This window comes from Sinohyriopsis cumingii, chromosome 17, assembly GCF_028554795.1.
Source record: "Sinohyriopsis cumingii isolate HCF-2022 chromosome 17, ASM2855479v2, whole genome shotgun sequence".
In the NCBI taxonomy this organism is placed as follows: Eukaryota; Metazoa; Mollusca; class Bivalvia; order Unionida; family Unionidae; genus Sinohyriopsis; species Sinohyriopsis cumingii.
The window spans coordinates 87,070,878-87,088,609 of record NC_142977.1 but is presented as its reverse complement, the minus strand read 5'-3'; the positions used below and the strand labels follow the sequence as shown (position 1 = coordinate 87,088,609).

The 17,732-nt window shown below is 35.5% G+C and overlaps 1 protein-coding gene across 2 annotated transcripts in view; it reads left to right on the top strand.

The window, feature by feature from the left end:
• LOC149779374 (uncharacterized) overlaps nt 1-17,732 on the top strand; it is a 58,567-nt gene that overhangs the window by 14,705 nt on the left and 26,130 nt on the right. For both annotated transcript variants that reach the window (XM_089940006.1, XM_089940005.1), the window contains exons 6-9: nt 2,020-2,113; nt 2,784-2,862; nt 3,310-3,521; nt 6,487-6,746. In XM_089940006.1, coding sequence (XP_089796132.1) covers nt 2,020-2,113; nt 2,784-2,862; nt 3,310-3,521; nt 6,487-6,746 — 645 coding nt within the window. The remainder of the gene's footprint in view (nt 1-2,019; nt 2,114-2,783; nt 2,863-3,309; nt 3,522-6,486; nt 6,747-17,732) is intronic.

Here is a 17,732-nt window from a genome sequence, read left to right as displayed (position 1 = left end):
CAAGTGCCTGCGGCTACTTATCATCATGATTTTTAATTCATTTTGAAAGAAAGAAATGAAAATTTACGAATTGTGAATATTTGGGTTCATGTATATTGTTTCGGAAGATACGATTGTATGCTTTTGCCTGTACTATTAGTGCCTGACAGCACATCAGCACCATACTGGTTCGTTTTGTAGAGAAAATTAAAGTAAATTTGTAAAAATATAAATATAAAGAGTTGCAGAAAGGTATACAAGAGGTACTTCAAGATAAAATATAAAAGGTAAAAATTCTGTCAGAGGTAAAAAACAAAATTAAACATAAGGGTCAAAGATATTACATTCTTTAACTATACGGTTATTTATTTAAAGTAACGGATTCCCCTTAAAAGGTCCAGAAGATATTAAAACAATTTAGATCAATTACAAGAGAAATATATTGCAATATACTCATTGAATCCAATTTATAACAACCTATTTACTACCAATGAAATAAATTCAGTATCAAAAACTTTTTGTTTGCTTGTAAAATGTTGATATCCATAGATATTATTCTTATAAAGCCATCAGCTTACTTAATTATACTTGTATAATTATACCTACATAATTATAATTACATCATGATACGTACATAATTATAATCACATAATTGTACTTACATAACTATAATTACATAATGATATGTACATAACTATAATCACATAATCATACTTACATAATTATAATTACATAATTATACGTACATAAGTATAATCACATAATTATATGTATATAATTTTAATCACATAATTATAATTACATAATGATACGTACATAATTATAATCATATAATTATACTGCATAACTATAATCACATAATTATAATTACATAATGATACGTACATAATTATAATTGCATAATGATACGTAGATAATTATAATCACATAATTATAATCAAATATTTATAATTGCATAATGATACTTACATAATTATAATTACATAATGATGCATATATAATTATAATCACATAATTATACATACATAACTATAATCACATATTTATAATTGCGTAATGATACTTACATAATTATAATTACATAATGATACATATATAAGTATAATCACATAATTATACATACATAACCTTAATCACATAATTATGATTGCATAATGATACGTACATAATTAAAATCACATAATTATAATTGCATAATGATACTTACATGATTATACGTAGATAATTATATTTTCATAATATTATTACATATTGATACTTCTCCTGAAATCACTTTCTGCCATTGCTTGGTCAGTCTCCCATAATTGATGATAAGCATGAAACAAATGCAAGATTTCCTTGAAATTTTCCCCCTGCTAGATGGTTAAAACTATGCCAAGGAAACACAGGAGGTTTGCCCCCAGTGCACCCTCTAGGGGTTATATCCCATAGACCCCTTGAGTACCCGTTTACGGTCTCCCTAATAATAATCCTGGATTGCCCTACACCAGTAATCTATGAAACTTTATTCTTATTTCTATTGTCCAATTTTACAATGCTAGTGTAACTGCTCTTCCTCTCAGTAATATTGTCATATAAATGTTTTTTGATGGCTCCACCTAAATAATACTTGAATGTAGCAACTGCTATACATAGGAGTACTATTGCTACCGTCTACACAAAATACTACGGACACTGAAATCCCATTTATTGGATTTAATCTGACTATATCATAAATTGTGCTAACTAGCTTTTATTAAATATCTTTGATTATAACATAATTTGTTTTAAAGATTCTAAATGCTTTTATGCATTTTCAGCAAGGAATATACAATATATTAGCAAATGAAGAAGAAACAAACAGTACAGTCAAATTCATATAACGTATACACTTGCTTATAGGTCGAATTCAACAGTAAATTGCACAGACCCAGATCTGCTGTCGCATAATACGCAGGCAGATCTGGCTCCATGCAGTTTGCAAGGAGTAACCTGCAGAACAACCAGTATATATCCTTAACTACCTGCGCATTTTTACATGTGATACATATTTGTTCAAAGATGGTGTATTTTGGAGACTGCAGAAGACTTCCCCAGTTTCTCGGAATGGCCAGTTTCCCTTGCCCACGTGACTATCATTCGGCAGACTATTTGCGTAAGTGTGAATTTTGTCTTTTAATAATAGATCTGATGTATACAATAGAAGGCGCAGTTAACAAATAGCAATAACTCGTTTACAATTTAGAATACAAAGTTTTCTTTTCAAAGTTTCAATTTTAGGCCATCTTTTCTGTTTAACGGGGCATGTAATATAATATAATATAATACGTTAAATCACTATGTTAGCATCATGATTATATGAGAAATCCCAAATAGCTCATATTTTTTGGTGTAATGGTGTTTCCGTAAAATAAATAACTTCGCATTTTTCTTCATTAGAAATAAATGAATTTATGTACTTTTCCAGTTAAAATCTTAATTTTTTACTTTAACAGTTGATTTAAACTCATTTCAGTTTCTTCAACGGCATCATGGGGCAAATATCTATTGGACAGCGGTTTTTGAAAGAAAAAAATTCTGAAGATTGATTAATTTCATCAATAATTTGTTTTTTTCTCTACCATTTTTTCTTGTTTATGGCGTGACCAAAATCTACCATGGCATAATGCATCGGCAGATCAGGATTTCCGCTCTTCTGATGCAAATGATGTCTAGTGAACACTGAATATCTTTATAAGCGAATCTTTGAAGCTGTTGGCAGTGAGTGCTTGACACACATGGACAAGTTTAACATTTTCTTTAACAAATTCTCTTTTATATAACAGTCCAGCTCCTTTGTCAAGATAATTTCTCCGACAAGGAACCAGACCAGACAAAACTTATTAAAGCGGCATACCAGTGGAGGTAGGCTTTGATATCAAATATAAAGATAAATATTTGTAGTTTTCACTGCAATGATAAAACGTTATATATTTACCTAGGCTATGAAAGAAACATTTTAATGGATGTAGGGCATATCATCTACAATAATAGAGAATTCAGTCTGTTTCTACTCTATCTGTTGTTTCTCACCTCTTATGAATTTGAGCATAAGACGTAAAATTAGCAGTGTGCGTGTGTGTACACACACATAATATATATATATATATATATATATATATATATATATATATATATATTATATATATATATATATATATATATATATATATATATATATATATTTGTGTGTGTGTATATCAGTCTGTATATATATATATATATATATATATATATATATATATATATATATATATATATATATATATATATATATATATATATATATAATGTACAAAATATTCTTTGCAGAGAAACTGAAAACTGGCCTAAAGTTTTGAGATCACACCCTCATCTTGGCTTTTTTCGAAAACCTGGTTATGTGACTACTCCACAGCTTCTACGACCAAACGAAGTGGCCAAAAATGGGTTAAGTACAAAGGGAGGTAATCAAGTTCAGATTGGTGAAAATAGCAACGCAGTGGCAGAAACCAAGTTTACTAATTCTGCTGATGACTTCCTGGGTAAGTCTATATAAATATTAAATTTGACTATCAATTGTGCAGTAGTAACACAGTAGGTTAGCAACTTTAAGGTACCAGTTTCAATCACACATCCAACACAGCTGAAGTTGAGTGATACTAAATCGATGTTTAGTGGGTTTCACCATATTCTTTGATTTCCTCAAAGTCAATACCATGTCAACAACTTACATGTTGAAAGTATTTAATATAAGCTTTGAGAACTTGCTGTGCATTGGATATTCTTGAAATTCTTAGATTCCAACAAAATGCATTAGTTATATTTACATTGGAGAAATGTATTGCATAACCATACATCAATCATTACAATAGTTGCTTCATGTAATGAGAACTGATTTATAGAGACACAGACGTGGGATTTCTCGCATGATTAAACATTTATTTGTATATAATGGTGTATGAAAGATCTATTTGTTTTGAAAAGAGGGGCAATATTGCATCTTATACAAAACTGTCAGCCTTTTGAAAAGAGAGACTAATCAATTCCTTCATATGTATCGGTCAACAATTTGCACCAGACACGAAGCTGTGCCAAGTGTCTGATACAAATTTTTTATCCCAAGGATGGAATTTTCATGTCCAACACAGACACAAAGTGAAAGATTATTTTTTATCTCACATTCCTGAACTATAAGGGTAGAAAAAATAGCCTATCGTGAATACTGATGCAGCTTAAAGTAGCAACAAAACACTGACTGAAAATTTAATCCCCATTATATAGAGCTATTAAGGTTTACATTGAAAATGTCATCACATTTATATTGAGTGTTCAGTTAAGGCTTACACTGAATGTTTCATCACCTTAAGACAGTGCATAAACATTTCTTATCGTGTGTGTGTGTGTGTGTGTGTGAGAGAGAGAGAGAGAGAGAGAGAGATTTACGTTTACCCTGAAAATTTCTTCATCTTGCCACAGGACATAAATTTTACATTTACATTAAAAATTTCCTCACTTTCAGAGAGAGCATAAAATTTAGTTTTACACTGTTCATTGCAAAGTTTAACTTACGTTTAAACACATCATTCTTAAAAAAACCCAGAGGTCTTGATTATCTAGGCAATAGCATTTCACAGCATCCAACTGTATTCTGAAGATGTAAACAAGTAACGAGTAAAACCCACTCTTATCCAGGAAACTAAACATATAGAGAAAAAATAACGATATAAAATTCTCAGCTAAACTTTAGAATTAATTTTGCATTGATAGTACTGTGAGTCCTATATCAATCAGTCCAAAGCCATCGGTTTCCAAATCACTTTCTTTAAAGGCTATTGGTTATGAAGAAATGGCTAAAAATTATGTAGTAGTGATGTCCTGTTTCTCAGTTAAAAGTATTCTGCAAAATCTAATAATGAGTGCATGAAAGAATAACTAATAATAAATAATTTTATACCTTTTTGTCTACAGACTTTGATGTAATGTACAGCAATGTTGAGTCTGTATGTGGGGAAATTGCAATTCCACTGAGACTTATAAACAATTCATTTAGTTACAAGGTGAAGTAGATTTTATATAAACCTTGGGGATAATGGATATGAGCTTTTTTCTGCACGTACTGTTTGCAAATAAAATGGATTCTAGACAGTCCTGAAAAATTGTGACAGTTAAGGTCTGAAACAAAGGTAGGAAGGCCTGTACTGGCCATAAGCATAGTTTTAAGATGAAGATAATAACACAGTTCTTCATGTATTAATTAAACAAATTTCAGTTCTAAATATTATTCTCTGCTCATAAGCTTTTCTGTGCATTTTGTACTTCTATCTATCTATTCTACCATGATTGGAAATTCAGTTTTCCTTATTTTAGTATTTGATGAATCTTAAATTTAAATCTCTAACAATTTTCTTGGTATCCTAGTAATAGGTTCAAGGCAAAATGTACAAAATGTAAGACTTATTCCCCTTTTATAAAGGTTACCATTCACATTAAACTGCCTCCATGCATCCTGCTTCTAAAGCACGCAATGTCTTTACAAATGTCTACACCATACAATGATAAAACTATTTTACCCAGTGTTTATATTATACACAAAACAAAATAAGTAACTCCCACTAATACAGAAAAATTGAACTAAATCACCACTAATTGTACATAACTAATTGTACAAAAGAGTGTCATCTCTTTCCCTGTACTTGGTTTATCTGACAATCTGTAGAAACAAAATGTGGCAGCTACCATTACATGTCATCATGACGTTTGCCACACGTATTGTACTCAAGGTCCAATGAAATAAGTAATGCTCATGGCATCATGCTTAGTCTTTGTGCAAGAAGATAATCTGAATACAATAGGTCAGTGATATATATATATATATATATATATATATATATATATATATATATATATATATATATATATATATATATATATATATATATATATATGTGTGTGTGTGTGTGTGTGTGTGTGTGTTAATAATTTATAATGTTTCACTTTTATGTAATATACATGATAGCTTGCTATACCACACCTACCCACTCTGTTCAAGATATTTGTATTACCAATAACCCTTAATTGCTGCATGTTTTACAATGTAAGCATGTTGTCATGAATGTTTCTGCTATTTATTGTGATGGAATACTTAAGAGAAATTGGAAGTTCGGGGGTTTTGTTTTCCAGATTATTTAGTATCATTGTAGAGCTACATCTGCCTACCTTTCTATAATACCACCCACTTTAGTGCATCATGCATGACCATGACGCTACAGAGCTCGGCAGTAGGCTACTACCTCCTGCCCCGTAAAGTCATCGCTAAGGGGTTAATGTGTTAAATGTTCAAATGCATCATGACAACTCAATGTTGCTTCAAAGTTAGGAAAATTATAATCCAAAAGAGATCTATGAAACTGTATACTTAACATTTAGATAAACAAGTCAAATCCATTTATTTTATTTGTGTACAAATGCATGGCTTTAGGTGTAATTGAATAATATAATCTCGTATAGAAGATACCACCATCCAGATAGAGCATAGTAAACTGTTGCCTGGAGATGGGGACATCACGGAACCAGCAAACCCACCTCGATGGAGAACCTCTTTCTGGAACCAGTTCTTTGTCCTCACAGTCCGGAACTTCCACAATTCCAGGCGGAGGATTTTTTTTCCAGTCAGTCTAATTCAAAATGGTTATATTCTCCTCTGTTGCATCCTAATTTGGTGGAGACCAGAGCGGACTGAAGCTACAATCAAGGATAAACTTGGATTGGTATGTAGTGAGACCTCCCTGTGACTTTGTTCCCTTTTGTTGAATTGCAGATTAAATAAAGCGTTCAAAGATTATTTATAATTAAGGATGGATGAATAAGACAGCAACAGTGGAAAACACGCATCCACTTTTTTGCAAGTACTAACACAACATTTCCATGAAATATTTAAAATTCTCTATTATTTTTAATCGTTCTCAGTGCTTAAGTCCTAATTTTTTTGAGTGAATTTTCCCATGCATAATAAAATGTATGCATTACAATTGTATTTTTTTAAAAAGAAATTAATTTAATTTTTTTTGTTGAATGGAACATGAAACTACACTATAACAAAGTGGAGAAAATGTCCAAAACTTCATAGTATTTCTTGTTTGTTTTGTTTGCAAAGTTAATAAAACCCTAATCCAACAATTTTGTAATGCAATATGTTACTTATAGATTATTTAGACATTAATATGCAGTGTTCATGCAATTCTGGTTTCCATCTTCATTTTCTGCTTTGTCTTATAAATTTGATGTAATTTTTATGTAATTTGTGAGGTAAGTTTATTTTGAGACATTTTCATTTTTACCTAAGTCCAGAGTTTGCTGCCTTCATGCAGTTAGATAAATGTCTGGACATGTTATATAACTTTTATTTAAACTGTATTTTATTTGTTCATTAGATTCCATTATTTTAATACCTACTTTTTCAAAATGCATTTGAGTTTATTTATTCCACTGAAAATTTGTCGTCATGGAATGGGAAAAGTGTTAATTGTCTTTACACTGAGTTTAAATTATGAAGTAGTCCAAAATCCAAAATCTCGTCATGGAATGGGGAAAGTGTTAATTGTCTTTACACTGAGTTTACATTATGAAGCAGTCCAAAATCTCATCATGGAATGGGGAAAGTGTTAATTGTCTTTACACTGAGTTTAAATTATGAAGTAGTCCAAAATCCAAAATCTCGTCGTGGAATGGGGAAAGAGCAGCAGGGAAGTTGTACAGACCTTCGTGAACAGACAAAATAAAGCTTCCTACGAGAACTTTCTCCGTAGAAGCCTCGGATTTCATTTTTACAGCCTTCTACGGAAGCTAATTTTCATGCATTTCAGACCGGATGCATCGGGTGGTCGCGCCGGTGTGTTAGTAAATATAGCACCCGAGACAGGAAAAATAAATGAAGAAGAATTCGGGGATAGTAATTTTTGTGTTAATTTTTTTGTTGCAACGTGGGGCTGCTTTCTCATGAATAAATTTGATCAAGACCAATTCGATACCGACTGCGTGGATCATGAAGATTTATCGTAATAAAACCATGCGGTGTCGCCTGAGCGCGGCTGAACAAATTTTTAAATTTGTTTATGTCCATGTCGCCGTTACACCAAGTCTGATGGATATTTCTCAGCGTGTGCGTGTCTACGCCATTGAATACCGATAAAATATTACAATTATCTCTAATCACCTTTGGAATTTGCGTATATCTCTGTGTTACGTAAATAACATCGGTGTTCTTGTGTCTGCCACGCGAGAATATCCTAGCCGGGTTGGTCTGCTTGTCCAGCATAACGTCATCGAATACAACAAGATTATTAACATCACCGTCCAAATTTTCCACAGATGGAGCTTCATTGATGTCTGTGATGAATTCGATTGTGCCTTCGTCGGTATTGTCGCTAAATTCTTTTAACACTTGATAGCAACGTTGATCGTCAACGGATGGTGCAACCAAATACAATTTGTCCCATTTTAGCCATCGCATGATCAAATTCAATAACAATTGCGTCTTACCAGATCCTGACAGGCCAATAATTATCATTCTAATCGAATTCGGTAATACCGCGTTATGTTTTATTTGCTCGCGTCGCTTCGTGGCTGAAAAATCAATTACATTCATGTTACTAGAATACATGGATCTATATTGTATTAAGTGTCGCACTCACACAGCTACGGTAAATCCAACCGAAATCGTTACACGCAACAACAGAAACGCAATTGCAGGAGAATGCGAAGTTTGTAAGACGCGCAAGTTTAGATTTGTAAAAAAAAAAAATAGAACCGGAGGAGACATTGCAGCCTCCTTAACAAATCTACCTGGGACTCCCTGGGCGAAATATCCCGGAGAGAAGCATCTACCAGGATATAATTATTGTGGACCCGGAACTAGACTCGATATAAGACTCGATGATAATAACCAACCATTTCAGGGTGAAGATCCAGTAAACGCCATCGATAGCGCTTGTTACTACCACGATCTTGCATATCGCAGCGGAGATCTACAGCAAAGACACCTCGCTGATATTAGGCTAATTCATGCAATAAATGCAATTCCTGACAAAAGTTTCAAAGAGAAATTGGCAACTTGGTTGATAAAAGGCGCGATGAAAGGTAAATTAGTATTCGGTGCTGGTAAATAATATGGAGCAAATATATTATTCTCCGCGAGGATTTTGGCGAGGAAAATCAGCGATTGCCAAACTCGCCAAAGCCGCCAAAGTAAAACAATCCGTCGCTGAATCGTGGCTATCGAAACAGGCAATTTGGCAAATATATCTTCCTCCGCCTAAGAAAATACCGTACGCGAGTTTCACTGTCAGTGTCCCTAATGAGGTCCATCAGGCGGATCTTATGTTTCTTCCTCACGATACCGTCGACGGCGTCACATACAAATATGTCCTGACAGTCGTTGATATCGCTAGCAGGTATGAAGAAGCCGAGCCGTTATCGAATAAAACAGCAACAGAAATTGCCAAGGCATTTAACGAAATTTATTCACGATCCCCGTTGACATGGCCGAATCTTCTTCAAGTTGATCCAGGTCGAGAATTTCTTGGCGCGGTTACTTTATTGATGAAAAAGAATAATGTTAAAATTCGACGCGGTATTGTAGGTGTTCATCGCAATCAAGCTATCGTCGAAAGATTTAATAAAACACTTGCGGAACGATTATTTGGATACCAGTACGCGCTCGAGTTTATTCAGGATAATCGATCTCACGATTGGGTATCAAGATTGCCTCAGGTAATCAACGCGCTAAATAACGAAGTAACTCGAACAATAGCAATGAAACCCGCAATTGCAATTACAAAATCGAATATACCCCTAAAGCGAGATTCCACAATTCAGCCTGTACTAGGTAGCGTCACAGTCAGATATTTGTATAAAGAAGGCGAGGCTGAAGGAGGCAGAAAAAGAGCAACCGACCCAACCTGGAGCGTCACAACACACAAAATATCCGCCGTAACAAGATCGTCAGGAAGACCAGCAATTTATATTCTGGATTCGTTAGCGCCTCAACGCGGATTTACCAAGGAAGAATTACAAATAGTACCAGAAGATACTCAACTACCGCCAGCGTCACTAAGATAATTTACTCGAATTCGTCCTAGTTGAGATAATTTTCTTACTCTCGACACGGCTAAATATACCAAATTTGACCAGGAAATTCTATCATCGACGATCCAAACTTGACCATCTACGGTCAATCCCTGCGACGAGTGTATCGTTGTTGCGTATCCTAGTTTCCACGGTGATTTTTCTGCATTTATCGCGTCATTAACAAGATTAATATCAACAAAGATAATATCATTTAGGACCAAAATCTTTTCCTCTCCGCATGGTAAAATAATATTAATATTTTGTTTCCTAGTATTAGCGGGCCTGTAGCATAACGGTACCTGCAGCGTTGGAAATTTCTCGCAATGCAGCTTGAATAACATTTCCTGAATAATATCACGAACAATTTTCCTACTAGCAACGATCAAATGATCGGGACGCCACAAATTTAGAAATTCGCCCATCGGAGTCTCGTCGATTATTTTTCTCATTACATCACACTGAATCTTATTCGGTTGTAATCGAATTAATTTCTTAAATTCGGTCAGTAAAATATCCGTCGATCTATAATCAGCGTCGATTTCCTCGTAATAATCAACGAAGTTTCTGAGCCATTCGTGAGGCGATTCACCATCGATAGGATCAGGTTGGCCGTGATCGCCGCACATTATCACAGCGGTATTTTTTCCTTCCAGCCAAGTCAAGATCGATTTTAAAATATCTTGATTCACCGTGCAAATTTCATCGAATATTATAATCTTGTTGATATATTTGTTTCCCATGCGTGCCGAATCCCATGATCCACCGCTGTATTTGAAATAACTGTGATACGTGCACGAATTAACTCCGCGCTGCTTTATTTCTCGCGCTAATCTGTGAGTCGGAGTCAACACAATCATGTCAGAATTTGCAAATAAGTTTATTGCTCGCGTTGTTTTACCGCTACCACCAGGACCATTTAGGTAAACAAATTTACTGCGTGAAATTGGGTCAAATACAGATGCGGCTGCCGAAGATTCTTCAAATTTATCTCGATGAAATTTATCGCAATCTTCGACATCGGCGTCTTCGCAATAATCTAGGATATCCTCGTTTTTTATCCTCCAGGTTCCCCATGAACTACCATCGGTGATTAAATTTTCCAGCCTGTATTGGTATTTTTTATCGATATAAAATGAATCCGTTGCGACTCTTACCGCGATATCAGAAAATTTATTTATCATCGACAGCAAATTTATACTAACATAAGCGAGCATCGACGATCGTAAATGCGTATATTGCGCTGATTCTCCATCAAGGTAGCTAATTACGGTACCTAACTTCGCTCCGTCAATGATAATATTCTCTCTGTTGCAAAATATTCCTCGCGATACCGTATCGGCGATAATAAAATCCATCTCGGCGTCGTTGATAAATAACCTAGCGTGTCGATGTTTGTGGTCAACAGATCCACCTTGAGTAAATTTGCCAATTATTTTTCTTCCAATATCTTTCGCGTTGTCACAGTCCGTCGGCAACCACACATCGGTCTGTTTCCTATACGATATAATCGCCTCGCTTACCGTCAACGATACTAACATCGACGAATCTAGCATATATCTCAACAACACCGTAGGAACCCAACGGCGCTGGGAGAAATGCCTTCCGAACCAAATGTAGCAAATTTTATGTAAATTTTCAGCAAACTCGAACGACGTTACACAAGCAAATCCGGTCATGACAAAATCAGGCAACGGTCCGTTAATTGCTACCCTTGTCATCTCACTGGTAGGATGGCCGAATTTAGCAAAATAATCTGCACAATCGCCATATCCAAGAAAACTTCCAGGATAACACGCGCTCATGTCAACGGAAATCATATCTTCGAAATAATATTTGGTATTCCACAATCCACCATGGCCGTATTCGATACAACTAAGTTGAATATCAGCGAGGAATTCGTTCCTTGTAGGCTTCCATGAGTTTTTCTCTCTAGCGGCATGAGCGGCCACAGATGGAACTGTAAAGCAATTCGTTAGTAGCTGATCGGGATTTGACGAATATTTTACCGCGAGATTTTTCATCGACTCGTGTAATATCTCATCCCGGTAAATATCACCTTATGGCAAAATAAATTGGTCGTATCTTTCTTCACTCGAGAACAACCATGTCGATATTGGATCAGATGCGCTTAATTTTTTGATAAATCTGAACATGGAATCGGAATTGTCCTTCGCAGAAAATTCCGTAGAATTTTCCGCCGTAGAATTTTCCGCGGGATAAAATTTAACAATACGATCTCGTGGAAATATCATTACCGATTGCGACCACGCATGTGAATTGTGATCGACAATCTCGATTGGTGCTCCTCGGGATTTATACGGAGACGAGTATAATATTTCTCCCGACAACGTTTTCACGGTAATAGGAAATTTAAGTTTTTTACTCAACGCAGCTACATCGTCCACAGATGCACCATCAGCGACAGTCTTTGCCCATGCGTTAATTTTATCCAACCTCAACTGGGTCAGACCAGATCCACGTCGAGCGTTTTTCATGTGCTCGATGACACGCTCGGCCACGCAATTTATCATCGGTGATTCTTTCATCGCAGGTAGATTTTTCACGTCCGGGTTGTTATTTAACCGATAAATTCCATAAACGACTGCACTAGATGGATATGCCCTAGCGTAATAAGGGCCATCGATTCCCAGTAATAATCCAGGCTTAGAGTTTTTATCGAGAATAACATTTTTCTTACCGCCACGCACCGGATCTCGTTTATCACGAATAATCCAAGTATCGTCGGGCATTTGTGCGATAAATTTTATTCCAAAGATAAATCGCTCTTCCTTGTGTTCGGTTTTTATGTGCTCGATTATTTTCTTGGCTCGCTCCAGATTCATCGTGGCATCAATAGAATTTGTTTTCCAAGTCGACCAAGTGTGAACAGCTCCATCATCGAAAAATTCTCTCTTCGCTCGGTCAACTTCAGGTATAATATATTCTGCCTCATCAAGATCAAATGCGTCCATAATTATATTTTAGACATATGTTTAAATAATATGAATCAATGCAAATGGATACTGATCGGCTCAACAAAATTCTGTGACAAATCCTGTAGAGGCGATTATTGCGGCGCTCATATACATGCGATTCGACGTGGCAGTAAAGGACCACAACGTTGCTTAGTTTGTCAAGTTGGCACGCGAGGAAAAACTCGGTTGTGTTTGGCCTGCGGAGGGAAAAATTATCGAGAGTTGCGACGATATTACGAAAAAAGATCCTCGTCGGTGATAACCTGCGAAGAAGATTATATTAATCGATTCAAAGCAAATAACGATTTAGACAAATAGATTATCATATATGAATCCAAAATCAGCGATTCCAGAATCAGCAATGACGTACGAGTTCAAATCTCATCCAACGATCGAGGGATACGAGGCATCATCGGATGGTATCGTCAGACATATCAAAACGAAGAATAATGTGGGTTTCGTTTGTAATTCGGGTTATCCTATGTTCACCGTGGGTGAGAATAAAAAAAGAAGAAAAACAAGTTATCTTAGTCATCGGTTCATATACGAATGTTTCCACGGACCTATCAAATATGGCCTTGTTATTGACCACATCGATGGAAATAAATTTAACAACAAGATATCCAATCTTCGAGTGGTAACTCAAAGTGAAAATTCCAAATTTGGTAATACCGGTTGTGGACGGCGACCAGCTAAGGCGGTCAAATCGATAAATCGAGAAACAAACAAGGGAATTAAATTCGCGTCGATGAATGCCGCTGCAAAACATTTTAGTATTAACTCACACTCGGTGCACCGTGTGGCAGAAAAAACAATCAACGCAATGTTCTCCTATAAACTTGGCGCATAGATCGAATTTCACTATATTCCGATAATTTCAGTTAAAAATTAATTAAATATTACAAAATTTATATAATGAACGAGGAAAACGTAAACAACATCATCGAAGCCATCGAGGATCTGAAAAATAAAAATGTAAATTTATCCTCAGATTTGGACACAGGTAAAATCCGGTCCGAATTTGAAACGATCGTTCAGGGAAAACTCGAATACAGGTACACGCTACCGTCAGAATATAAGTTTATAAAGAAAATCCAGATTGCGATGTATCAATCGCTTGCGACTGTCAGCGATGATCAAATCGAGGATTTCGTTAAATTATCGACACTGGTAGAAAAAGTTAAGTCGAGTTTGTCCGACGAATATGAGTCAAGAAAAATTACCAGTTCGCGCGTCAGACAGCTAAAAAAACTGGTCGATGAAAGTAAAATCAAAGATTCTTAAGATTCTGAAGATTTTATCACAAAAAAAACAAAAATTTCTGATTTTTATTATTTTTTTTAATTATTTTACTGAAATTGTATAATTTTCTTATTTCTGACTACCATTTACCCCAACAAATTTACTAAATTATATAAATTGCACAATTTGACGGGTATTTACCCCAGTAGATTCACGAAATTACATAATTTACTCAATTTGACGGGTATTTACCCCATCAAAATTAAAAAATCTACTAATTTTGAAAAATTTCCTGGATTTTATTTATTTTTTTGGCCCGTTTTTTTCTGGCGGACAGATTTTAAAAATCTTAAGAATCTCCGATTTTTCACGATCTTACCAACAAATTGATACTCAGTGTTTCTCCGCGTATATCAAGTAAATTTCCGTTTTGATCCGTCAGTTTGAAATTTATCCTCGATAATAATCGATTGTGACATCGCAGGTAAAACGGATTCACTGGTTCTTTTATTATCAAATATCCTGGAGATGCGCTAGGTGAAAACGAATACAAGATAAATCCCTGTTGTGCCTGCTCCGACACAGACGAATCCACGTTGTAGCTGTTTTCAACAACATCCGCGTGAAGATAAATCGCGATGACCTGCGTTATATTAACGATACCAGGCGAAATATGTCGCCCCTCCTTGTCCGGATCATTATTGTGTCTGAGAAACAAAGCTAATTGTGTTTTTTCTGCCCACGCGGCGTGTAATTTTGGAAATAACTCATCGATGGTATCAGTGACGGATTTTCTCATTTTATCAACATCGTAACCGGGAAATTTGAAATTTGGCAATGTCGCCTCGGTTAATTTGTACGTTGTCATGAATTTTTTTTTATTGCCTGAATTTCTGATCAACGTGAAGCTGCTAATAGGAAGAACATAATCGGCAATTGATATATCATCAATTATCGCCTTAATGAACATACCGTGATAATATTCAAGATCGTTCGCAAGTTGATTTAAATATTTCACGTAATTGGAAACAAAATTACATGATCTTGATTTATTTAAGATACATTCATTGAATGATGATCGAAAGTTAGATAATAAAATTTTATGTTCTAGATTAAATTCATTGATGGTGTCTCTTACAAAGACACCTTCTATTGGGGCTATCACAGTTTTATCTCTACCGATATAGACTATCTCTGTACCCGCGGGGGGGATTTTAGGGAGGGGCAGCCATGAGATAATTCCTTCACCCTTGAAAGTAAAAGCAAATATTATACGACCAAATTTGTGTTGGTTAATGAGATTAATAGCCTTCCCGACTTGATACATGTGTATGTTTCTGAAACCGACACCTTCGTACGATGCCTCGTTGGTGGCAAAGTCAGATTCTTTTGGTTCAGGTTGCACTGGAGATTCTTTCCTGGAAAACCCTGGAATAAAATCATCTGATTTTTCCAGAGGTGGAATTTCGGGCCAACCTAGTATGGTCCTGATCGATGATTGGTAAATATCAACGATATACGGTGATTTTACTTCGATCATCGACGACAACGTTGGATCGTGCGAGGATATTTTTATTCCTGGAGTAGCATCGCCGGTTACATTCGATATTCTATTGGTAAATTCTTTATCTAGCTACTCAATTTCGTAACTGCCTGTTGGTATACCAACATGTATCCAGTCGGGGGTTCCATCGGGTTTGTTTTTGTTGGCAAAAACAAGCGAATTATTTGATAACAATCTACCGAATGATGTCGATCTAACATTGGGCCAGCTGTTATAGACACGTAACTGCGACAACGCAATTTCTTTAACACCAATTGGTGTTGAAAAATCGATACTAAATTCTGGCTTGGTTGAGCTTACCGATATTAGCGTTGTTGTCAGTGGTGTCGTGTTTGCCACGATTTGGGTTAGTTCGGACATTATTTATATTCATTTGTTCAATCTCGGAGTAGATATTTATCATTGCCGAAAATTCTAGATCGGATATAACGCCGTCGTTGAGACTCTCGGAAAGCAGCGATGATAATTTCGAATACGCCTCGTTGACCTGAGATAATTTACTCGTGTATAGAGACAATTTTTCATTCGTGCAAGAGGATATTTTTTTCGCGATGATATTGAGAACACCAGCGATTGTTGTTGTCGATGAGATTATTATCGTCGCAACGATTGGCGCGATTGTTGTTACCGCGGATAAGATTATTCCCGCACCGGCGACTACTGCACTTACCGCGTACACGGCAACATCGATGGTAACTAACCTGCGTTGATATTTCTTTATTTTTATCTGATACTCGTCGAGGAGTTTTTTTAGCGAATCCTGCCACGAACGCGCCTGATTGTAACGGTAATCCGATGCGGTCATTTATTAGTTACCTATGTTAACAATTGAAATCGATTCGGATTTAACATCTGCAAACAGGTCGGGCTGACCAACTGCAGACCATATCGATAAATATTCGAAAATTACAAAATAATACACCGGTCCTGTGGTGGTTCTATCCGGTGGTGATAGCGTAAATGTTTCCGCGGCATTTTCATCCATGGAAATAATAAAAAATCCGGGATAATATTCGTGAATTTTATGGGTACCTTCCGTTGTTACTTTAAATTTTATCGCCGATATAAGATATACTCGATATACGCTCTGTATTGGCGCGGTAAAATTAAATGTGTTATTCTCGGGTGTCCAGGTAAGATTCTGTGACCTTAACACAAATGTTAGATTGCATGGAAGATTTTTTTTTACCACCTGATCTGGCACGTAAAAACGCGCCAAATTTGGAAAATTTAGTGGTGATATTTTTGTGCTAATATCGTTAACTTTTGTGGTTGTTTCGAGAAGTTTCGCGTTCAAATCTCGAATTTCTCCGTTGTACACCGATGTATCGACCTTTTGACGCGCCAAATCACGTACCACGTTAATATCAGCAAGAATTTTAGTAATTTCATCGTTGATTTTTTTTATTTTCTCGCTAAGATCGTCGTGTAATGTTTTATCGACCTTTTGACGCGCCAATTCACGTACCACGTTAATATCAGCAAGAATTTTAGTAATTTCATCGTTGATTTTTTTTATTTTCTCGCTAAGATCGTCGTGTAATGTTTTATCACTTTTCTGATTCATCACAACATTTATTTCGGTAATATCGGCGAGAATATTAATAATATCTTCGCTGATTTTTACTATTTTTATATTAAGATCGTTGTGTGTAGCGGAGGAAACATCGATGAATGTTTTTATATCTTCCTCGATTTTTTTACCAAGTTTACTTGATGTTTCGTCGAGTTTTTTAAGATCGTTAGTTAGCCTGCCAAATCTTTTTGTCACTCTCTCACTGAGATCGTCGTGTAATGTCTTATCAGCCTTCAGAAGCAACGCCGCTAATAATTCGTTATTTTTTTGT